Source organism: Gymnogyps californianus, chromosome 11 (genome assembly GCF_018139145.2).
Source record: "Gymnogyps californianus isolate 813 chromosome 11, ASM1813914v2, whole genome shotgun sequence".
NCBI lineage: Eukaryota > Metazoa > Chordata > Aves > Accipitriformes > Cathartidae > Gymnogyps > Gymnogyps californianus.
In genome coordinates, this window is record NC_059481.1 from 11,070,402 (window position 1) to 11,095,685 (window position 25,284).

The window sequence follows — 25,284 nt, forward strand, 5'->3', positions numbered from 1 at the left end:
TTATTTTTGCATCTACTACAAAACACTTCTAACAGTGGAGATCATTAATGAAATAATGTATCAAAATACTGACAAGTATCAAAATAGTGAGGCACCAACTATAACTTGCTTTGAAGTGAACATGAAGGTTGCTCTTGATACCTTTAACCTACTTCCCTCTGTCTTTTGGGAGTGAAAGGGAAACGATGCACAAATACACACAGTTAAAATTAAATGCAAGTAAACAAAACCCACGGACGTTCACCTGACATAACGCTATATGGCACAGAGGTTTTGTTGGAAAAATCATCTGAAAGATGGTTATCTTAATTAAAAAAAACCTCAAAAACCCCCTTACAAGTCCAAGAAACTTGTATTTGTTTGATCTGCATCTGTCAGTGATTTGACCATGTAAACTGTGCTCTAAAAGTAAACTGAAAACTATTTGGAAGGGAAACAGTAACACAATAATAGTGTTAATACATTTCTTCAAAGAGAAAGACAGAAAATTTAGTTTTTCCTGTAACACAAGCTGCTGGGATAAACAAAGTTAATGCCAGAAATGAGATGCTCGTTGGTGGTAGTGAGGTATTCTGCTAATTGTTACTATTTGTGTTTCAGAAGATTACCTTTCATATTAAACTAGCACCAGTAAGAAGACCAAAGGGAATGTCTTAATGGTGAAGTGTTTGTTTCATATCAAAGATGGAAATAATCTTCCTGCTCTAGTTTCTGTTGTTACATCAACAGATATTAGCCAAAACCTACATTTGTACAGCGAGACTGGTCACTCTGTTCCTCTGTAGGAAGGCTAGACAGAACCAAGTGATAAAACTTGACTTAAAACAGAGGGATTAGTGACCACTGGAAAGGACAGCAAAGTGACTTTTGCTCTCTCGGCCTTTTTCATTAAAGATGGCTGCCTTAAAGAGCAGAAAAATCACTGGCTACCAGCCAGTGTCTGAGCTCCGCTTGGCTTCTGAAGAAGATGTTTAAGTCTTGGGTATAAAGTCATAATTACTGCAACAAGTTAGTGTCAGCGTCCCATGAGTCTCTTCCAGCTACACTTGTCAGCCTATAGGATGGCCTCCCATAATCTAACTGGCAGAGAGATTTCTGCAGACAAACAGCAAATAACGCACTTTTAACTGGGCAAGGTTCCAAACCCAGGTCTTGGCCCAAGGTAGCTGCCCTGAGAGAGGGCCACAAGCAGTCCAACAGCCTGGACAGCCTTGAGCAGTGCACCAGAAGTCATGGTAATAGTGAAGAATCTCTGCACTCTGCTCTGACCAAAGAGTCTATGTCTGTAAATAAACTGGGACAGAACCTGTTGTACATGCATCGTACTGCCATCTGGATGCAAGCTGAATCCTTTCCCACACTCCAAATGTTGTTTAATTCATACTGGCCACTGTTATCCTCTGTCTCATGCCAGGACATTTTGTGGGAGGCTATCTGGCGTGGGCTGAAACAGTGCCAGGAAGTATATTAATAGATAAACAGTTTAGAGGATTGTGTACCACTGCTTGGGCCCACAGCCAGGTCCTGCTTAGTTTACTAGAAAAGAGTGAGCGCTCTTAGAAAGTTACAGGGTTCTCCTACTTTCCTGGGACCTGGGAGGACCTGTCACCCCAGGGCTGATGCTGTGGGTAAAATGCAAATACCAAGGCTTCTCAGGCAGGCCAAGTCTTCAGGAACTCTTTCTCATCTATCTGGCCCACTGTTTCCCTTTTTACCTGGGGTCTATAGCTTTGTTCTTCCATTACCAACAAAATCAAGTGACTTACTCTCTCTACCATGACTTCTTAGTCTTTGGTGTAGATGAGAAGGAAGGATAAAAGATTTATTTCTTCAAATGGGAAGTGTGAGGTTTTTGAGGAGATGCACTCATTGCCTTGTAAAGGTCATCCATTATTGCCAAAATATCACATCAGATGGAATCCACTCTCATTCCCGGCCTTTGGCAAGGCAGACAGGAATGGTGGTTGATCGCTGTGTGGCAGGATGTGGCTTCATATTCCTATCTATGATCTTCATCCAGCATCATAAATTCCTGCACCAAGGCTTGTCCATATCCACATGTTAGAAAAAGTAGCGGCTTTCTGTTCACTGACTGCTAGCAGCATCATAATTTCAGGTGGGAACAGCTCAGTTTGGGGCTGTGGAGAGCCCCTTACAACCATCACTCACATAAGTGTAAAATCAACCTCCCTGCCTGAGAAACAGGCTCTCTGACCTGGCAAAGTTGTGGCTGGCTTCTACATGCTATTTGTGTGTCTGGGTGGCACTAGCATACTCTGTCCTGAAAGTCAGTAGTTCTGATCAAGAATATCAAATATTTATGTACTAAAATAACTTAACACAACATCCTTCATGTGCCTGCTATCCCTACCTGAGAGTCAGATTCTGCTTCACCCATGATGACAAGTCCTTCTGAGGCTGCATGTTTTTCATAAGCCATCCTCTCAAAAGTAGGAAGAAACTTATCAGAGCCACTGAAAGAGTGTTACCTCATACACTATCAGCTACTGCTGCTTAGCAGTCTCATCCGCAGATGTTGATATTGCACAAGCAGGTGAGCTTGGGCTTCAATCCAGTTCATGAAGTTCATATTTCCACCTGATTTTAAAAAACAGAAGCCTGAACAAGTTGACCTGTTCAACTAAACTGTCTATTCTGCTTGTCCAAATTGTCTATTCAACCTGACAAAAGTGGGACTATTTACAGTCTTTACTATCATCGCAGCATGATTAGAGTTTTTGCCTTTCAAAGTTTTTACTTTTTTTTTTTTCAGTTGGACAAGGCTCCCAATCTGACAGTCACTGTGCTAAAGAGGGGTCTGTATGTAAATCAGCAGGCCAGGTGTTTCCTAGAGGGAACAGTAAAGAGATCCAAAAAAAATTCACCCAACCATGCTCTTGGCTCACATGCCTGCCCTAGCTGCTGCTCTTACAGGCAGTTGTTGCTTGCTCATCCTGAAGTGTCTCTTGCCCACTCTGTCTTGGCAGAGAAACTTGGACACGTGTTTGCCTCAGTTTGCAGTGTGATCCAAAAAGCCCTGTAAGAGAGTTTGGAGCATGGGTTCTCATGACATGCTAGTTCATGTCTGTCATCTGTCCATCTTTTTTCAGCTAGCTTTGTTTTTCCTTTGTTTTCCAGCAGAAGGGAAGGGAGAGCCCTTTATTAGACAGGTGTTAGAAAGCACTTCATAACAGAAGCATCCAGTAGAGTCTGCACCTTCCATTTAAAATAGTTTTTTGGGTTTTTTTCTAGCTTCCATACTATACAACATGCTGTTATCTATCACTTCTGCTGGCTTGTCTAAAGTCCAATAAATATTATTGCATATCTGAATTGAAACTTTCTACGTAGAATCAAAACAGGGCTTTGTTAAATCAAAACCTGCCTCTTTCAAACACACAAGTATTCCCTGGGGCAAAGTATACCTTTTGTCATGATAAACATTGTTCAAATGACCGGTGTGATACTGCAAAAAGAGCTATAAAATGCCTACTTGCACTTTATATCACATAAGCATGTTACTGATGCCTCAAATAACTAAGTGCTAAATATCTTGCAGTACACTTTCTAATTCATTTTATATTTACAAGAATATATTAGCTCTTCAATAGAATTTAACTCTGTAAAACAGTGATTAAAATATGTAACAGGCTTAAAAAATTAATATTATAAAAGTAAAGGCAGTTCATGTAGCATGATAGATAATTTGCAGAAAAAATTATTTAAGTATTGCAAATCAAATATTACAACTCCAGGAAAATTATTCACATCTGTTGGGGCTGTTTTACAACAGTAAATAATGTTTAAACCTGTTATTGTTTTTACTAAGTATATATTTATTGTCCAGGGTAGAGTTCAGATAACTTATTTGATAAGTTTAAATGCATTAATATTTTTGTGCCAGGAGTTGTAGGGTAAGATCTTTGCCCTATTGAAGACAATAATAAAAGTCCCACTGCTTTTATGGATGCAAGCCTGGTGACAAGGTTGTCTTCATTTTGTTATCCCTGGCATCATACAAAGTTGGAAGCTCCACAGTGTTAATGTTTAAAAAAAAAAAAACAAAACCAAAAAAACCCAAAACAAAAAAACCCAAAAACCTGTCACCAGTTTAGAGCTCTACTTGGAGTGCAAGCTGCCCTCTTTCCTAGGCCAAATGTCTTTTGACTTTAGTGGGAGGAAAGCCAGAGAAGGGACCAGCAACAGTTTACTCTCCAGGATATGTTAAACTTGATAAAAATAATCTGTATTGTTTCAAAGACTGTACAGGCAATTTAGCCTCTAGTTATCAATTTTAATAGTGTAACATAATAGTTCCATTAAAATAAACATGGAAATCTATGTTCTTAGTAGCTTGTAGAAAGGCTTACATCAATATTGCATAAAAGCTATATGGCCAAATTCCTGCCTGTTTCAGCCAGGGAACCTATGACAAGGCACACCAAATGAAGGTCTGCCGCCTTCTTTCTCTTACATGCAGAATCTCGAAATCCACTGCAAAATCACTGCTGTTGGTGATGACCTGGATTCTTGTGAAGTGTTACTCTGAAAGGTGGTACTGAGGATTGTACTCTCATGTGGTAGGCTCTCTATGAAAGAGCTGGGAAAAAGTAGTCCGTTGCTCTACTGAAGAGTTATTTTAAAAAAAACCAACCTCTCAGTAGGTGGACATTAAAAAATGAGAACAATCTTCTATTTTAAGATTACCTGTTCAGTTCTCAAAAGCTTACTATAGGACAAGAAAAGAAATGTGACTAGTCGCGTGTACAGTAAAACTCAAGAAATTTCGCTGAGGGTAGTGCTAGTAAGCACGTAATTTTCTTTTGCATTACAATATATAATTTTTTCAGAATTGTGAAGACCTGTGTAATGCTCTTAATAGGGGTCTGTCTCATGAGTAACTTTTTTGGGGGAAAAAAAAAAACCAAAACCCAAAAATTTTACTCTATAGACAACTCAAATGCGAAGCAGTAATGGATGGGTGTGAGGAGACTTGTGGAAGCCAAGGCTGTGGAGCTGGATGTTCTTGTTTGCAGAGGTGTGGTGCTTTTTGTTGTTTGTTTTAAAGTACAGCTAACATCTTGCACTACTTGCATATAAGGAGCTTTTTGTTTGCACCAAAGAAATATGAAGATGCTATTGTGACAACATGTTCAGAATAAATACAGAAAAAATACTTCTGCCTCCTTGGAGACTCAGCTTTAAGTGAGCTATTAAAGGAAATGAGGCTGCTGGGATCTCGAGTAAGACTCCAGCTGGCTCTTGGAAGCCAAGCGTGTTTGGCAGATGGTGGGGGCATACAAGGTAGCCTCCTGTCCTGTGCACACACCCATGTGAGTCCCAGGAATGGCAGGGGTGCTGTTCCACTGGGACAGAGCAAAAGGCTGAAAAAGTATTGCATGAGTAGTACGAACCCTTAAATGGGATATGTTTTTAAACATCTGTATTGCATTAGCATCATGGAGTCCCAGTGATAAAGTAAACTGTATCACGCTGGGCTTGAACAATCGGACAACCTAAGAAGTGGGCAATGGCTACGAGGAGTTTTAACTGTGTAAGCCGAAGTCATTGCTTTACAAACTTGGAAGTGCGAAGACTGGTAATGAAGAGAGTAAGCTAAACATTCAAGTTGGTGTCACTTTCAGTACAAAATCCTAGCTGTTCTAAAATCAATGGCCAAAATCAAACCATTACTAGGACTTCATCCCAAATACTTCTCTGAGGCACTCTGCCCTATAAACTGCAGGCAGAATGCCCCTGGTCACTGGGATCGGTGGGGTGTGACACCTCCCTGAACAAGGTGGTGACTGGATCCCACACTATAACCCCTCAGCTTCTGTGCCTGCAACAGTGACTGACAGCGTGACTACTGAACACCCACATACAGAGAGATACTGCACTGTACATATGGCAGAGTACAGAAAAAAGACCAGATGAAATCTAGCAAAAATGTATTTTTCAGAAGAGGATGGGGGATACAAACAGCAAGTAATTCTTTAGTGCAGAAAAAATGACTGCAACTGGTTAAGACAAAAACACCAAGTTTTCACTCTATTCCAATTTTATTCTACTGCATAGGCATCTGCCATGTATGGTCAAAATACCAGATTTTTCTGGTACAAAGAAGAAATAGAACAGAGGAGAGGAGACTGATGAACATTGACTCTTGGCAGCTAGCAAGTGATGACATAAAAAGCACTTATGGCAATCTCTAAGCATAGTTATTTTTAATTTATTTAAAAGAAAATCCTATTCAGAACAGGAGTAAGTTGTTGGCAGGAGCTATATTACATTAATTTGCCTATAAATGTAATGTTTGTAACTTGCACTTCATGCACTGCTTTGAATGTTTGGATGAAAAAGTATAGCTGGTGGTCTTTGTTAGTAGGTTCAGCCTAATGGAGCTTTATCAATATAAGGAGCGCTCTGACCTGTTGCTAGTCTTATTTCATCCTCTAGATCTCAAGTAAGAAAATACAAAGCAAGGTATCAAGAGTAAATACCCCTAATATTTAAAACTGAATTGGATTTAAGACTATGCTATAAAATCCTGTTCTGCTGGGAGACTAGACAAGACAACACCTATTTATCTTATAACTTCCTACTGTTGTTCATCACTGCTGTATTAATAGGACAGTTAAAATAGTTCACAAAATATCTGGCAATTTTTTCCTGTTGTAGTTAAAATATTGTTTGGTGTTGAAACCTTTCTTTTTGGGTGTGGGGGGAGGTCCTAGCTGGAATAAAGGACATCTAAACCGGACACATCACGGTGAAAAGATTTTTCTCAAAGTAGATCTTGTAATGTAACACAGTAACTTTCTATTGGGACTTATTATGATCACTAGGACAGTTTCAGACATGATTCCAATTGCGCTTACTTGTGTCTGATGCCAGTTAAATGGCTTCAGAGAAGGTGCCTGTGACTTCCACCATGGGAAGCTGGAGGTCAAACAGGTCCCTTCTGCACCTAGTGTCAGTAATCGCCCAGCGTCTGTCATGTGCCAGCCATGTGTGTGATAATACCACCGCAGCCTGCTCTGATGGCAGGGTAACACCACCACTGACTGAGGAAGAGTTAGAGACCCAGAGATGTGCATGGGGAAGGGGGGTGGCCTTGACCCGATAGCACTTCTCTGCGGACCGGCATCGGGACGCATGCTGTGCTGGCAGAGCAAACCTACCTCTGTGTATGCTGGATTTCATACAAGTTTATTGTCCCCATGTACTGTTTGTGCAGGACAGCCTTTGATTATGGCACATTAGCAACGGTTTGTTTTGCATAGGATACAGGGATGTGGAGATTTGGAAATGGCAGGAGAGATTTATTTTTTTTTCTTCTGTCTCATCTAAGAACTATGCAGGCTGCAGCAGCTAGACAGCAGCATTTGTATGGTTTTTTGGTGACAAGCTAGGACTTGAAAACAAAAGCCTAGCGGCCCGAGGGCCCTGCATGCCGGCCTCTAAGGGGCAGTCTCCCCTTCTGCACACGGGCTAACTGCTGTGGTCCTGGAGCGATAGCAAAATAAGCCTAACCAACCCCAAAAAACTTTGCAGCCTCTGGATATAAAGCACAATGCATCAGATCCACGCCAACACTGCTAATTTAACCGGCTGTCACGTCATGGTTGAACGCAACTCTTCAGGGCACCCGGCTGGCCGGGGCAGAGCGGAGCCCGGGGCCGGGCCGCACCCCTCCTGCTCCCCCGGGGTGTCTCTGCCCGAGCAGCCGCCGGAGGAGCCGGTTACCGCTCGCACCGCCTGCGGGGCGGACGGGCGAGGGGAGGCTTCTCGCCTCTGCCGGTGCCTGCCCTCCTGCGAGGCCGCGGGGCGGTTGGCGGGGCTCGCGCGGGGCGGTTGGCGGGGCTCGCGCGGGGCGGTTGGCGGGGCTCGCGCGGGGCGGTTGGGACCCGCTCGCCAGCCGCGGGACGGCGGCGATCTCTTCTCAGCGCCGAGCCTCGCAGCCCTGCCCTGGAGCTGCCTCAGAGGCAGCGAGGTGGGGGACCCCTTCCTTCTCGCAGTCGCCCCCAGACCCATCGCTCGCGGGGCGAGGCGGCACCGGTCCGTCAAGCAGCAGCCCCCCTTACCTGCGGGTGAGACCAGCTCGCCTTCGCTGAGCTCCCCGGAGTCCGAGTCCATGCTGCAGGTACCGGCGGGGGAGAGGGACCGAGGAGCAGCTCGGGGCGGGCAGCGTGCGGCTGGCCGCCGCTGGCAGGAGGAGTGCCCGAAGCCGGGGAGCGGGAGACGGGAGCGAGCGGCGAGCAGAGCCTGCTGCCTCCTCCTCTCCTCCCAGCCCGGGCGCTGGGTCCGCGCCACCACATGCAGCCACCTCGCTTAGTGCCATTGGCCGCAAAGGAGGAGCGGAGACGGGCGGGCTCGGGCGAGGGGAGGAGGGAGCGGGGGCGCGGCGGAGGGACGGTTTCTTCCCCGAGCCTGTTACACAAGTTCGTCTCGCAGCCGGCTGCATCTCCCCAGCCTCCCCGGCTCGGCCGCGGCCACCGGCTGGAAGCCGCTGCGGGGAAATGGGTCCGCGGGGCTGCCCGGCGGTGCCTGGGGTGACAGCCGGGACCCGCGGCCGGATAGCTGTGGCCTCACCGCTCCGCGGAGGGCTCGAGGCCGCTCCTGAGGCAGAACTTAAGAGCACAAAAAGGACCGAAATGACAGTCCTTTACATTGGCTGCCATTGTGTCTCCCGTTTACTTTGTATTTTCCTTATTCTCTTTTCTTGTGGGTATCTCCCCTGACCTTCAGTCGTCGCTTTCTCTTTTCACCAGCTCCCTCTCCTTAATGATCGATTTCCTCAAAAATTAGTTATTAGAACAGTGGAGGCCGACGGGGAAGCGTCAGTTCTTATTGAATATCAGTGCCCAGAAGAATATTGAAGGAGTGAATTTTGCTGCTGCCTGTTATTCGCAGGCTCAGGGAGACAGTGCAATGTTTGGTAAATGAAGACTATGTTAGAAGATTGTTTTGGACTCTTGAGTCTGAAAACTTTATAGCTTGAAGTCTGCAGGCTTTGCTTGTGTCCTACAGGCTATTGCAGTCCTGAGCCATCCCTTAATTCAGATGGTTGAGTCCACTTGTTCAGGTCTGAGGTTAGGTAGATCTTTCTTTCCCTTTGCTTTTACTCCTTTCTACTTTTTCTTGGTGTTATAGGCCAAAGATCACTTGAATTCTAGCACAAAAATCCCAGGAAAGTAGTAGCAAGAGTACTTTTCTAACTGGGAACCAAATGTCATCCTAAAACAGATCTCATAGATCTAACTGATCCATAGATATGTCACATCCTAAAGGCCAGTGCCATGAACACTTACCTACAGTTTACTGCAGTCTCCAGCCAGAGGTTTATGTCTGTAGCTGCAGACCACCGATCTCTCTTTGCTCTGTAACTGTCTCGCCCCAAACCATGCAGATCATCATTACTGGAGAAAGCAATGCCTGGACACTGCTTTGAAGCTGCGTATATGAAGTTATCTATTGTCATCAGACTGTGCCCAACACTCTTGACATATGTGAAGACTTTCTCTGTTAGCATCTAGTGTGACACTTAAAGAAAGTTAAAAAAAAAAAGTGTTCTTTTTAAACTCAAAGGGCCCTGTCAAGTTCTTTTCAGTGACGGCTTATCCTGTGCAATGCTGAGTGTAAGAACTAGAACTACAATAGTAAAAATGAAGCCAGAGTTTGCCTTATGTTTTAGGGTGAATCCTAGCATGCTCCCCTGCCTTCAAATCAGGTTGAGTCTGAAGAGATAGAAGACCTCAAGCTTTCTGGCCCTGGAATACACACATTGATATGTTGTGAAAAGTTAGTTGTTAAGTAATTTGTAATGTTGCTGTCATACCCTGGGCCTGTAGTGTTAAGACACTTCTGTGTTTTATTCTATGAAAACAAGTTCTGATTTTTGTTTGTAATCATTTTCATTAAATTTAAAATGACATTCCAAATACTGCTGATTATAACCCCATAAATTAGTGTCATATAAGGAAAAAAATCTCAATTTAAGTGATTCTAGGATTCTATTGTGAGGAGCCAATGCAAAATCTGAATGCAGATGATGTGGGGAATCTACAAGCATGATATAAATGATGTAGAAACAGAAAAATGCCAAGATTAAGTCACAAAAAATAATCCCAGATACCACACAAGAACAGAATCTGAGAGTGGGAAAGAGTTTAGTCTCTCTGGGTCTCTTTTTGTTGTTGTTGTTGTTTGCTTTTTGCCAGCATAAATGCAACCTAAAAAAACCTCCCCAATAAGAGTATAACACTTTAAGTCTAATAGGAAGAGTAAGTTTGTATATGAGTGCAATTAATTCATTTTCTGGACTGTCTTTAATTGCTTGAAACTCTAATACTAATTTCTAACCTGGACAAATTCTGACTTTCTAATGACAATGACTGTAATTAGGTAAGCAAAAAAACAAAGTGTTTTTTGCAGGGATGTGTGTACAGTGGAACTCTTCCGGCTCCCCCAGCGGCAGAGGGGGCTGCCTGGTACTGTGTATTCTGTGTTGTGTGATGAGCTGATACAATGCAGCTGAGTATGTGCTTCCAAGGTATTCTAGGCACTGGCCTTACCCTATTTTCTGTGAGGGCTTTTTTTCATGAGTGCATAACCTATGCTCTAATTGCAATTAAATATTAAACTCTGAATAGTCACACTTCTCTGCCACTGATCGTAGTTCAGTTGGTAAAAGGACAGATTATGTTTCATGATCCTCTGAAAGACCAACATCTTGGCATGGAATAGTTAAAATGAAAACTGAATCCCACTTATTTTAATTCTTGTCAGGTTTTTTAATCCTTGTATAACCACGCTAATAAATATTATGATGGAAATGGTGTAACTTAATATTGTATTGCATCAGACTTGTGATATATACATTGGGCATTCTCATTACTACGCTGTAACTACTTTCTATTCTACAGTAAATGCTGTTTCAAGATTACTTTCCCTCTTTATTGCTGCTAACTGTAAAGCAGTTAAAGTTTTTAGCTGTAACAGAATGAGCATATTGTTTCGTTTCAAAACATATGGTTAGAATTCAGTTTTTTTCCTTCTTAATGTTCTCTGCCCAGCAGAGTCCAGCACTTGGTTTAACATGTGACCTGGAAAATTCCATATGCTTAGAGCTCTGAACTTCATAGTTTCCACTCATTATGATACTGGTGCAGAGAAAAGCACAAAAGGTTTATTAACAGCAATATATGTACTAGCTAGATGCATGTTAAATGAAACTCCATATGGAGGAAGTTGACACTTCATGACTTATTTACTTTTTGCATTTAGTACAAATAACGCAGTTACATTCATTGTTATAAACTAAAGCTCTGTGACTGTAGCTCTGTGACTGTTTCCTTTATTACTAGGGTAGACCTAGAGATTGTTGGGATATTTAGAAACTGGGATGTTTTTTTTCAAGGCTTAGTTAATACGTTTGCCTCCAAATCTCTACAAATACGACTTACCAGGGGAGCTGGTAACACAGCCCAGTTATATGATGCTGTCTGTAGCGGCTACATAGCTGTACGGCTCCTCCATTCACATTTCAGCTGCATCTGGTCTTGATCTTCATTCCATATGGAACTTATCTGAAATCCTCCTCTGCCTACTCATTGTATCTGAGTGCTGGAGATCTGCCTGTGAGAGCTTTTAGGATTCATGCTTTTTCACTGTTCTATCTGCAAATCATGCTTGTATGTTCACACAAATACAATTTCATCGATTCTAAATACTTAAGTAGTGCAGCTACCGTAGCATCTATGTCTAGTATATTTATCCTTACAGGACTATTGTGAAATAAGGATAATAGTATTTTTCCCTTTCCCTGAAAGGGAAATGAGGTGCTGAGAAGCTGTGATTTAAAGTCAAATGTGGAGCACAGACTTTCACCTGTATCTCTTGAGTCATACCTAAACTGTTAGGTTATCCATTTCTGCTAAATAAAAGATTGGCGAGCTGCCTCTGTGCTTTGCTACTCAAACTTTCCTCCTTCAAATTGAGCCTTAAAACCTATCCCAGGAAGCAGTCTGTCTTTTCTTTCCATTATTAAATCTAATAGAACCCTCTCTGCACTACCATCTTTGTGTTTGACTTGTCTGTTTTAGACTGTAAAGACATGCGGGTAGGATTACATCTTCTTTTTGGTTATAAATGTAAAAATGTAAGGTTATATTTCTTTCTCACAAATAACTTCTTAACATCATTTAAATTGGGTCTACCCTAGGATGTACTGTTTCTAATATTGTTGTCTAATATTTTGCTTCACAGTTTATGATATTATACCTTTCCTATCTGAGTGCCATTGCTACTGAATGTAAGAAACAGAGAAGAGTCTCCCACAGGCTGATATACTAATGAAATGTACTGTAGCAGACTTTAGATTTTTTTTTTCCAATTTTTGTGGTGTCAGTGTATGGGTATATATTTCATGAAGAAAACTATCTGCACCATTATTGGCAAAGCGTGAATAACCAGTATCAAGGATCAGTAGATTCTTTGTCAACAACTTTGTCGTGCCAGGAACTTAAATTCTTACTGATGTCTGGAAGCTGGTTGGCATGCATACACATATATACATTTTGCACGCATTTTTAATAGATTTTAGTTGCAATAATGCATCTGTTGGTGGTCTGCAAACACTCTTCATATCTGATTTAGAATTCAAATAATGAACAAGATGTCTGCATTACTTTAATTCTTACTCATGTGCTAGTAGATATTGAAAGATCTAGATTTTTGTAATATCTGATTTAGGCAATGCATGTACATCCTATGTTGAAGGATAAATATGGAAGAGTGCAGTATTCCCCCCCCCCCCCCCCCCCGTTTTTTTGAAGTTACTGTAAGAGATGTAGGGTGTCAGTTCTGAATACCTACTATAGTATGGACATTGGACTTGCTGAATTATGTTCTGCCTTTATCTGGTCTTGACTTTTCTTAAAGAAGAGCTGAGGAAGGAGTCACAGACTGAGACTGTGGCCTGGTGCTAACCTATGCTGTGATGTTTTTGGAACATCAGATTTAAAGCTAGGACTGAAATTTAGCTTCAATCACCTCACTGCCTTGTAAGGTGCTCTTACAAGATTTTAATCCCAAATGAAGTAAAGTAGAATAGAAAAATACTGTATTGCTGTGCAACATATATCGTGCTGACTGCATTATTCTTGGTAGGTTATCAGAAAGGATAATTTTGTCAGAAATTGATATTTTCACCTGCTTAAGTAGGCTGGGACTGTGGGTTGACTAGCACAGAAAAAGTTTAATAACAGTAAGTAAATGGTCTGATCTAAATTCTGACTGCTCATACTAAGAAAGGAAGAAGGAACAATAAATATCATTTCCCTTGAGCTGATGCAACACTGAACAAAGGCAGCAACTCTTTAAGAAGGAGCAGTTAGATTGGGAGGCAAGCTTGCTAACACCTGTGCTTACAGACACAGGAAAACAGCACAGCCAGAGTAGTGCCCACTTCTTGTGTGTTGTTTTTTTGTGGTTGTTGTTTGGGATTTCCCCCCCCCCAAGGCAGTAACTTGTCCTGTTTCCTCTTACCTTATAGAAACAAGACTCCTATGAGAACTGAATGGCATAAATGCTCATGTCCATATTTTGGCTGTTGAGGATGTTGTTAATTTTCTGTTCACTTAGAGTAGGATTTTGCTCGTAGAATACGTTTTTTCTATATTAAAAGGTAATTTGAATTACCTAGGCATTTCATAGTTTTGTACTACTTTAAAGATATTTGTTTTTATTTTTTTTGAAGATACTTTACCATTCTTTTGTGGGATGATGATTTGTCCTGTACTTAGAAGGATGCCTATCTTGCAAGTTATATATGCAATTTGCTGTAGATTGGCAAACTCTTGCATTCATAACCTTGCATTCTAAGTGATTAAAGAAATGAAAGCTACCTTCCCAAATTGAAAATGCACCTGTTAATTCTATTGGTGGAAAATTTTCTTTTGAAGAAGTTCTGTGTGGAAATTTTATTGGTTAGGCCATGACTCTCACTTGTTTTTATGAGCAGGGAGTTAGGCATTATTATTTTAAAGCCCTGATAAATTAGATACTTATTTTACTTGCTATTTTAGATTTTGTTACAGGTGGGATACTAATAATATTAAAGGATAAGACTGATTAGCCAAAACATGAATTTTGTTTCTGCTTTCTCTGTTCTGGGGTTGGGAAAATAAACTTTAAGGAATTTTTCTGGTGGGAATCACTGTAAAATACAGGATAAAGCAGGGGATTGTCTTTTGTTTTGTCCCCATTCTGATGCTGTCTAGAGAAAGCTAGGGGACAGCTGCCAGTCAAAACCATTTTCCTGTCTGCCACTGTCTTTGGGAATTATTTTTATTTCTTGTGGTGGCCACTGAAGTTATGTTAAAATGTCATGTTCCTTACTTTCCATGTGTTGTTGAGTAACGCTCTTCATTGTGAGAGTTGATTATCTGATGGCTACATTTAAGCCTTTGACCATGTCTAAGATGCAAGTAAAATACAGTTAAATCAACAACAGATGCTGCTTGTTACGGAGCTGTGTTTCAGCAAGCTTTGAAACAGTTTTCTGTGTCTAGTCTGGAGGATGGGTCATCCTTGTTTTCATCCCTGATTTCAAATTATGTGTAGGAGGATTCCACAACTTCATGATACTCTGAGAAAGCAGAGAAAATTTTGTTGCTAGGAAACTATGGAGGACCTATACTGTACTGTCTTTCCAGAATGTTTTATAGTTAGCATCAGTTATTTCATTAACTTTTCTAATCCTGTTCTTTATGCAAACATCCACATTTTTTCCTATAGTCACGACGTTTGTTACACACTTATGTATACTAGAAAATACGTTCTGTGGTTATTTCTGTTTCTTCTTTCTTCTATTCTTCAACACACACAAAAAACCCACCAAACATTTCAGATTACGTTGTGTTTTGAAAGCTAATATTTATTCACATGATAATGTTGCCTAGACATCCTGAATTATTAGGATATGGTAGATTGTGCTTTCCAACAGAAGTCAAATGCTGAGATCCACAGAGAGTTGCGCATCTTACATACAAACTTAATAACATTTTTCAAATTGGATTTTATCAGGAAAAGTCTTAAAGCATACAGTATTTTGCAGCTGACTAGGTCTGGTTGCTCCTTTATGCTGGATGCTGTGACTCCCATTTTACAACCATAAGATGTATCTGCACATTGGAAAGGTGACTGAATCAATGCTGTGGATTGAAGTCCAGGAGTGATGCACCTGTGACTGAAATAGTGATGCAACAGCTGAGATCAGTCTCAGCATAGAGCTTCTGCTAAAAAGTGTAGCACCCTTTGGGCTAAAGGGAATCATAGTCTCTGAGAGGCAATCACAGAGACAGAAAACAATTTTTTGTAGAGCAGTTTACCAACATCCACAGACTTCGCTCAAATGGCAGAATGTTAATATGCTAGTTTGTGGTTTCTGTAGAGCTTGATGTGATTTTTTTAGAACAATATGGAAACATCATCTTCATCTGACAGTGCGTGGGTTTTACTTCATGACCATTTCTAAGAGCATGGCAAAAGGCGCTCTGCTACCCATCTATCTATAAATAACTAAATACCATCAACCCAGACATAAAATTGCATTTTATGGGTAGCCTTAGGAACATGCAACATAGGCAATTAGATTACATGGAGTCCTACAACAGTCCCAGTAAAGAGAATGAAATTACTTAGAAACTTGCTGTCCAGACCACTTTTGGGTGAATTATTTCTCTTGTACACACTGAGGGACTCAGAGTACCTGTAAATACAATATGTGAATGACTCGAATTCAGCTTTGACAATACAAATTTGTCTGTAGATAGGTAGATCTAGAGCCTTTACTTTTGTATGACTAAATTTTTGGATTGTAGATCTTGGGTCCTCTTTGCAGCTAAGTTAGCTGGAAGGGCTAGCGAATATATATAAAGGCCCTTTTTAATACGGTGGAATTTTGAAGGAAATGGAAATGTAAAGGTCCCTGATAACTTTCCATAGTCCTTCAGTGAGCTCTACAGACTACTTGCCATTGGCAACCACTAAGGGAAACCTGTCCCAATACAAGATGTGGCCTTCAAGCCAGGATTTTTTGAATAAAGCCCCTCCTGCAATCTTAATAGCTGTACATCTTTAGGCAGAATCCTTTGTTCAGCTGGTGTTGTGGTTTAACCCCAGCCAGCAAAGCAAAGCAAGGAATTCATTCACCACTTCCCGTCGGTAGGCAGGCATTCAGCCATCTCCAGGAAAGCAGGGCTCCATCACACATAATGGTTACTTGGGAAGACAAACGCCATCACTCCGAACGTCCCCCCTTCCTTCCTTCCTTTTCCCCCAGCTTTATATGCTGAGCATGACATCCTATGGTATGGAATATCCCTTTGGTCAGCTGGGGTCAGCTGTCCCAGCTGTGTCCCCTCCCAACTTCTTGTGCACTCCCAGCCTCCTTGCTGGTGGGGTGGTGTGAGAAGCAGAAAAGGCCTTGACTCTGTGTAAGCACTGCTCAGCAATAATAAAGACATCCCTGTGTTATCAACACTGTTTCCAGCACAAATCCAAAACACAGCCCCATACCAGCTACTGTGAAGAAAATTAACTCTATCCCAGCTGAAACCAGGACAGCTGGCAACTCCTGTCTTTTCCTGAAAAGAAGAATTTATGGAAAAACTTGGATAATCTTACTAGTTCCATCTTCCCCCCCCTCCCCTGGAAAAACACTATTGAAAAACAACCATCTCAATGAGCATTAGAATTGGTGCAATCGTTATCAATGTTCTGCAGGAGTGAGGAGGAAGATACTATCTCATTGAGAAGGATTTTAACGTTTGGGACTGGGGAAAAAGAGAACACAAGCAAGTTGTAGTCATACTTTTTAGTACTTTCCTATTGGATCTAGAGAAACACAGGTTCACAGTCCTCATTTGCCTGACTGACAATGAAGACTTGAAGCTATCTATTTATCTTATATCATATGAAGTGTCTATGAGTTGTTCTGATTCATTGCTTGTATATATAGTTATTCAAAGTGAATAGTTCTAGCAAGAGTGATTCAAGCTGGGCTACGGATGTAAATCAGTGGTTCTCTTGATAAATAGTACAAGATTGTCTCCCTTTAACATTGCTGAGGTCAGTACTGTGGCACGTGTCTGCCTAATGATGTCTACTCAATGATTTTATGTAAATTCTATGTATTTCCAGCATATACAGGGGAAGAGTAATGTTGAGAAGTGAAAAAAATGTAGCAGGTAAAGCATGCCAAAGGGCTAAGAAGGAAGAATGCTTATTAACACACCTGGTATTGTGTGATTTGGAATAAAAACACTTGGGTGCAATGCTTTTTGTGAAAAGTGCTTAATGCCTTAGTGCTGGTATGCTGATACAGAAACACCTGATTTTTTTGAGGATAGTTTTTTTATATCTTGTAAAAAAAAAAAAAAAAAAAAGTAGTGTTCATAAACTGTAGTGAGAAATGATAGGGTTATTTCTTAAAGAAAAATGAATTCTGAAAGTGTAGAAGACATTGAAAGACAAATGTAAAGTCTGTGCTGTAATGTGGATTGAATAGGAAAAAAAAATACGATTTTATCAAACTGTAAAGCAAACCTTTTGAGCCTTTCAGCATACAGTGAATCATTTTATGGGTGAAATCCTGGTATCTAAAGTCAATGGAAATTCTGAGAGTTCAGTGAGGCCTCCATTTCATTTCAGAGGTGTAAAAGTGACACAAAGATGACTTCATGTTGTCCAAGTAGGACAACTGAAGTCCTTTTCCTCACACTTCATGTGTTTTTCTGTGGGAGCACTGGGAGAGATGATCTCTTAGTTTTCGTGAATTTGATTGGCTGAGATAAGAAGAAATGGTCTGCTGGGTCACGTTATCATGTCATCATCTAGGTCAGTGGTGCTGAAGCGATAGGGAAGGTCTCAAAACAAGACTTGCGGGGAATTTGCTTGATATCAAGGCTCCTTTGAGTATAGAACTTTATTGCAAAGCCCTCAGTCTGGGAGAAACACTGCACTCTCTTGCATTGGTCCCTTCTTTGCACTTATCAGCTGCATCTGGCTTACAAATACTGGAGGAGCAGGCAGATTGAGTTGCCTGCATGTGGAATTTACTGGACTACACTCCCAGTGCATTTTGCACAATGGTGTAGCTGGGAGGGCAGGACAGCGAGTCAATCTCAACTCATCTGCACATGTCCATGGCAGAGCACATGCTAGGGAATGCTATTTGGTTAAAACTCAATGAATTCTCACAGCTTCAGTATGTGAGACTGCTCTTGGGAAGCAGGTATTAGACTAGGACAAGTATTGTAAGACTAGTATTTGCTTATGAAAGTAGAAGAATAACATCAGCTGTGTTGACCACATACTTGGACAGAGAAATCTTGACTGCTGAATCTTTCTTGGGGAACTGGCTTCTCCTACTGATGTCTGTGCGGGATGGAGAAAGAAAAGAATGTTTGTTTCTCTGCTGCTGCAAGTGTTTGTAAGGGGGAAATGAAGATATCATGATTACTGTTTCTGTTACTTCAAGAAAAAGAAATCCTAATGTGCTTCCTGAAGGGAAGGAAAAATACCCTGAACTTCTGGCTTTCATCGCTGCTTCATGCCAAAGACCTAGAATAGAGAGTGGGACTTCAGGACAGAGCTGCAGTGGGGAAACTTAACACTGATATGCTTGAAGTCTCAAATTGCTTTCATTGGATGATGGACTCCCTTTACTCTTCTACTGCTTTATTTGTGAAAGATATACAAAGAAAAGGACCTGGAAGAAACACGATTATACAGTGCATAATACAGCAGTGCTGCATTTAACTAGTGTAATGTTCATGGTTACCGATCAGCCTGAACAGGCTATAATAGAAGAAGTACTTAGGATCATAGGATAATTCAGGTTGGAATGTATCTTAGGAGGTTAACTAGTGAAACCTGCTGCTCAAAGCAGAACTCTGCCAAAGGTTTGTCTTTAACAAAGACAGAGGATATAACATTTGTTAGTGGGGCACGTTCTCTCTTGGTTTGTTATGCACCTGTAAAATAAATAAATAATAATTAAAAAATTAGACCAGAATTTGTAGGCAGGGGAGAATTGGATCCATTATCTGCAAGGTAATTTAGAGCCAAAGATGACAACCCAGCCATTACTATAACAACTGTTTCTACTAAGCATGTTGTCAGATTAAAATTACAATGTCTAGTGGATTTGAAAAGAATGCCAAGTAAAGATCCAGTCACAGGAGGGGCTGAGCATTTCCCATTTTCAGGCAAGCAGGTAGAAGTGGAGGCTCAGCATCTCACAGGAAGCACTGAGCACCACAAAGGGATTGAACTCTGATAGGGGAACTGAGTGCTGATGTGAAGGATGCTAGTGTGGGATGATTTGATCAGCAGCATGTGGAGCAAAACCTGAAGAGGAGACAGCACTATGTGTTTCAGAATGTGAGAATCCAAACCCTCTTTCTCTGTGCATGGCTAAGAAGCTCAGTTCATTACTGAGAACAAAAGTAAACCAACAGATTTCAGATAGTATCCATGGGTTGGTTATATAACAACACTTTCAGCTCTGTATGAACAGTTACAATGAGTAGCAAGATGAGTCACTGCAGAGATTCATCATGGATATCACAAGCCCAAGGGCAGATCAACTGCTGCAGCGGGTTTTATAATGAAAGAATTTGAAGAATGATAGAAAGCCATCACAAAGTCTACAAACTGAAATGCTGCAGGAGAACATCAGGGTACTAAAGCAAGCATGCTATTTCTTTAGATAAAGAAAGGAGATAAGGTTCCCACCATTTTGAAGGATGATGAACTGTGACTGTACCCCATTAACAAGAAATCATGCACAACAAATGCCAATCCTATTAATGAGACCACATGTCCCTAAACAAAGTGTTCAGATCTTTGTTAAAGTCAGCCCGGTACCATGAAGTTCTAACAGTGTACTGAGAATTTCAGGAGAAGGATCTAAAGTAGTTAGTAACTGATGTCATTCTGGAGATAAAAATCTTGCCTGGGCCTGGCTTCTCATGTTTTTACTGAAGGACAGTATCTTTGCTCTAATGAGTTCTAGGAGTTTAAGAGTTCTAATGAGCAATGTTTAATGCTGAAGGAGGCATGGATCCTGTGGTGTTGCTGTCACCTCCTCACAGCATCATACAGTAGGAATGAGGACTGATTCAAATATTCACAGCTGAGGCACTATTGCAATCAAATTTTGATGTGAACTACTGGAACTGTTAGGAGAGGTGATCCTTAGTTAACTGATTATGTAACTTAAAAATTTTTCCAAGTTAAGGATAGATTTAAGAGGTAGAAATGAAAATAAATATAAGAAGTACAAGGATATATACAATTAGCAATACAGAGCATACCGTATCACACTGAATGCTAGCCAAACCTACTTTGGGATAACAGGTTCAATTTCAGAAATGGACTTTTGTTTAAAGTGAGATGCTCTTGATATTGAAAAATACTATATGAAAAGGCAACCTTACAAAGCATTGGACAAAGCATATGTGGGTTGGATTTAAGCAGTCCATTTGTTGTATCCCTCTCACATGCTATGATAAAATGAATCCTGAAATACCTTGTGTAATGACTCATCTGATATTAAGATGTGTCAGTGTTCATAAACAATGCTGTTCATCTTCTGTGTGTATGTGCATGTATAAGAGGTGTAGGTGGAAGCTGAAGTTTTAGTTGTGATGACTCAGCCTTTATTCACTGTTTCTCTTATCTTTGGTTTATGAAGAAATTCTCTTCTTTCCTGTGCACTTAGATAGGTGAAGTTCCAGGGTTCAGTGAGCAATGTAATATGTTTATTTCCTGGAACAATCCTGAGATTTTTATGTCTCGGATATTTGACTGTTAAAAATTCAACCTCCTGTCACAGGCAGTGATCTGTTTTTTGGCCGTCATTTCTTCACTCCCTTTCTTGGTAATTTACTCAAGTTAATGGGGGAGTTTTACCTACCGTCTTCTCTGTCAGATTTTACGTGCTATTATTAAAGTGCTTTTGTAGGTAAAACTTATTAAGACAAATATGCCTTTTATGAATTTCATATTATCAAAGACAGTATTCTCATTTTGTTATCTTGCCAGACTATTTGATAAGCCAGTGACCAATTAGGATACAATGCAGAATGTTTATGCAAAAATTATAGGGAAAAGGATAAATAGTTTTGACAGTGATTTGGGTCCTAATTGGTAGATAGGTGAAACAGTCTATTCAACTTTCCAGTGTGTTTTTTTTCTTATTAGGATTTGTATCGTTATAAATTTTAGATTCTGTAATTTGTGTCATCTATCAGCTGATAAAATCTCCTTGAGTAAAGTATCAAAAAGGTGACTTGTCTTGTAATAGGACTAAGTTCAGACTGAGAGTTCCCACTTAAATTTTGTATTTGTGACTTGAAAGCTGCATACACTAAATGTAGCCAGCAGATGGAGGGCTGTACTAGCTGCTTAAAATTGTACTTGTCTGGCTATCTATGGCAGACATTACAAACTGTCTGAAAGCTGTCGCAGTTTTGATGCTTCATATTTCTTACAAAGTAAGAACCTATGTTTTAAAAGATGGACACTATTAAAATTATTTGAACTATCTTTTCTTCACAATGATATTTAGCTCCACTTGTGATTTTTAAACCTTTGTGGATGGTGGTGGCACTTAGAAACCAGGTGATCATTGCAAAGCCAGGACATGCACACACATACATACATAAATGTGTATATATATACACACACGCGGGAGTGGGAGGAGGTCCATAATAGAAATGTACTTGCCATTCTTGATATACTGTGATGGTATGTGGGCTTTTCTGTTTCCTTTTTTTGGTAAATGTTGACCAGTCTAATTCACCACACTAAATGAGGTTTCCTTATACAGCATATGGCTTGGTAACAGAGCTAAGCTGACCTCATGTCACTTGAAAAGGGCAGGCCTGCTTCTCCTCTCCCTCTCCGTAAATGCTGGCACTCTACTTTTGCCATTATTGTCACAATGCTATCCAACTTACCTGCTGTCTCCTCCCAAAAGCCAGTAAAGAGAGTTAAACTGGCAGCAAAATAGCTTGCCAAAATAAAAGTGAACAGGTTTCTACTGATTTAGTTCCTTGAAAAATTTAACATGAAATCACACAAGTGTTGGTGAGAAAGGGGCAGGCATTTGCGATCGGGGTAAGGAAAAGGAAAGCAGGACCTTCTGGTTTAGTTTTCTATATGCATAGAAGGTGCCATCAGTATAGCTCAGAGTTAATGATAATTTATGAGGTTGCAGGAGCAATATAAGTACATATTTATGTATGTACATACACTAGTAGTTGCAGTTCTTCCATAATGAAGGGTAACTCTTGACTGCAGACATTGTTCTGGAACTTCTCAAGAAGGTTGTTACATCTGGTCAAATGGACACAATACTTGTTGATATGGTAATCTCTTCTTTTAAGGCATGCTCAACCTGGGACTTTCTCTTATATCTTTATTTTGTTATCTGTGTACTCCTTGAATGGCTAAAGCAACTTCAGTACAAAAACTTATGGAAACTGTGGCAGCCTAAGCAGTGACAATAGCAGAGAGGAAAGAGGCAGTTGTGCCAAGTGTTGTTGGTATGTGAATCGACCAAGGCTGCCATTTTCTTTGCCAATTTCCACTTTCTTCTGACCCCTTGCACTTCAGGGAATAGGGGCAGCAGCAACAGAAGCAAGCTGTGTGTGATTCCCCCCCGGTTTTCCCCTTGTCTCCTCCACAATGGGTCTGCTGGACCATCTCCCTCTGTTTCTTTTTAGCTGATCAGCCAACCCAGCATGACTTTTCCCTGGCTGCCTACCATCTGCCTGTAGACTCTCTTCTCCTGTTGTTCCTGTTTAAAAGCTCACTCCTGTGAGGCACTGAGAGTCTGCAGTGAAATGCTGAACATGCACGTTTTCTGCTGATATTTAGGACAAGTGATTGCTCGGAATCAGTTAAGAGTTAGCATCTAGAGACAAGGTATCATGACTTGTAAAAAGGATGCACCAGCAATGGTAGCTCAGTTTGAGCCATGTTTTTCATAGCCTTGTAATTATGTCCTAATGAATATTTATCATTATTTGTGAGACCCTATTTTCAGCAGTCGTGTATTATAGTAACAGCTGACAAAATGTTCATTTTGGTTTGTAATGAAATTGTCTCTGTTTTAGCTGTTTATTATGATGGGAATGTCACTCCCATACCATTGTGTCTGCTATTCTAACACAGCTGGATTATTGGCAGGCTAGCAAGTTTAAAGGCATATCTGGTTAGTTTGTTTCTTGTCCGGATGAGGGTCTCTGAGTGGAAACGCTAACTCTTTGCACTGTGCATTTATCTTGTAGTGCAGGTGAACAAAGTCCAGTCAGATTTGACAGGTTTTTTTTTAGCATAAGAGAACTCTTCCAAGACTTTCCAAGCTTTTGCTTTTAGTAGCAGTCACTAAAATAAAACTCCTTCAGTAAGAAGCAATACAAAAGTGTTCACTGATAAAGTAAATTCAGTTGAATTAGACTTTTATCAACTTTAAATCAGTTGGAATAGACTATAATGTAAGTATTGCAGTAAGGAATGCTTGTTAAGTATGTGCCACAAGAAAGCTGTGTATGCTGTTTGGCAAAGCGTAATTAAGAAGTAATTTATTTTGAACAATAACCAAGCCCTTGACTCACATGTCAGACTTTGTACTTCACCTTTCCTGTGTCCTTGCTACACTGGACTGATCAATGCAGAGATATTTGTGATGGAGAGGATTAGCACTCATGGTCCAAAGTTCTCAGTTGTCTCGTACTCTTCTTCCTTTAGCCCCCCACCAGTGTATTAATTCAGTGAACTTATAGAGCCTAGAATACATTCCCCAGTTTTATACTTGTTAAAAAATGTATTTGAATCAAAAGCTTTAAACTTCTTTTGCTTCTGACACTTTAAATTAACTTTCTATGTTTTCTTTCAATCATATCAGACTTAAAAAAAAAAAATTAAACTCATTTTGGGTAAATCTCTCAAATCAAAATAAGTGTCCACAGAGTGTGTTCATTAGTAATAGGCATTGTACTTTAAAGCCATACCCACTTTAAGCCAACATACTGCATTGGCTTTGCTGCCACATTTTTATCATATCTGACATAATAGTATAAAAGTGTGTTTTTATTGTTTGGGGAACTGCTGATAGTGGCTTGAGGCTTTATAACACATAAAACAAGGCCTGACTCCTCTTCCAAAGAGTTGGAAAACTAATTCAGTGGAATATTGGCCAATTCTGCACTCAGTTTTCTGAAGGAAAAAAAAAGAAACCCAAACTTTAAAATGTAATGATGTCTCTTTTCCTGCAGTTATTCATTCTTTTGGTCTGAATATAAGACAAGGCTTTATCAGAAAGTATAAATCTGAAATAATATCACTTGCTTTATTCCTCAGAGTAACACTTGGAGATGGCAAATGTTTTGCTGCCTGGTACCTAATTTGTCTTAAAAAGCAGCGCTACTCATTGTTTTTGGTGTCAGCCCAAAGTTCTATTGGTGCCTCAGTTGGAATGAACAGCAATAGTTTGGCCCAACCACATGAAACGTTTATCAAGTTTCCTTTAAAAACCACAATGGCTGTTCTGGTACAGACAGCGGTGGGAGCTTCTGGTGGAGCTGCTGGAATTCGGGACTTGTTTGAAATATTGGTCTGGCAGAAAGGTGGGAAGATTGTGACCTGCTGTAGGGCCAAAAAGCAGTTAAGAGCCTTCTAGCCCTCTCACTAACCACTGTTGAATTTCGGAGCCAAAGAAGAACTTGTAAACAGCGGTGGCATACTGTGGGAGAAGTAAGCTGTAGGGCAGCAATGGAGGTGAGGGGTGAGTGGGGTGGTTGGGCAACTTTAACTGGAGCCTTAAGATTGCTCCTGTCAGGAGACCTGATGAGGGGTGACCCTCTGATGTAGCAGGTCACTTGACTTGGGCATCATGTGTACACACAGCACTGTGCTCTGCCTGCCCCTCTGCAAGGATCCCAGTCATTCAACAGATGACAAAAGTAAGGTAACCAGCTAAATCTGGTACTAGAGATTGAGGCACTGTAGCAGTGGTATATGAGGAGCAACCACGGGACTGAGCTGTAGCATGAGCAGCCAGGGAAGTGAGTAACACAGCATGAAAGAGTCATCAAGGATGATTGTGGGAATGTGCATGGTGGTGTAGTGGGGAGAAAGAGATCAGGTTTGGAGCTAGAAAGAGGCTGAGGAAAGCAGGCTGGAGAGCAGGTTCCCTGCTGTGTG

General features: G+C 40.8%; 2 protein-coding genes across 4 annotated transcripts in view; one reads left to right on the top strand and one right to left on the bottom strand.

Moving 5' to 3' along the window:
- Positions 1–8,236, bottom strand: part of TNFAIP8L3 (TNF alpha induced protein 8 like 3) — a 50,013-nt gene extending 41,777 nt beyond the window's left edge. The window contains exon 1 of the mRNA XM_050903394.1: positions 8,088–8,236. Within this exon, the coding sequence (XP_050759351.1) occupies positions 8,088–8,139 (52 nt within the window). The 5' untranslated portion in view covers positions 8,140–8,236. The remainder of the gene's footprint in view (positions 1–8,087) is intronic.
- GLDN (gliomedin) overlaps positions 1–25,284 on the top strand; it is a 126,474-nt gene that overhangs the window by 10,099 nt on the left and 91,091 nt on the right. The window lies entirely within an intron of this gene.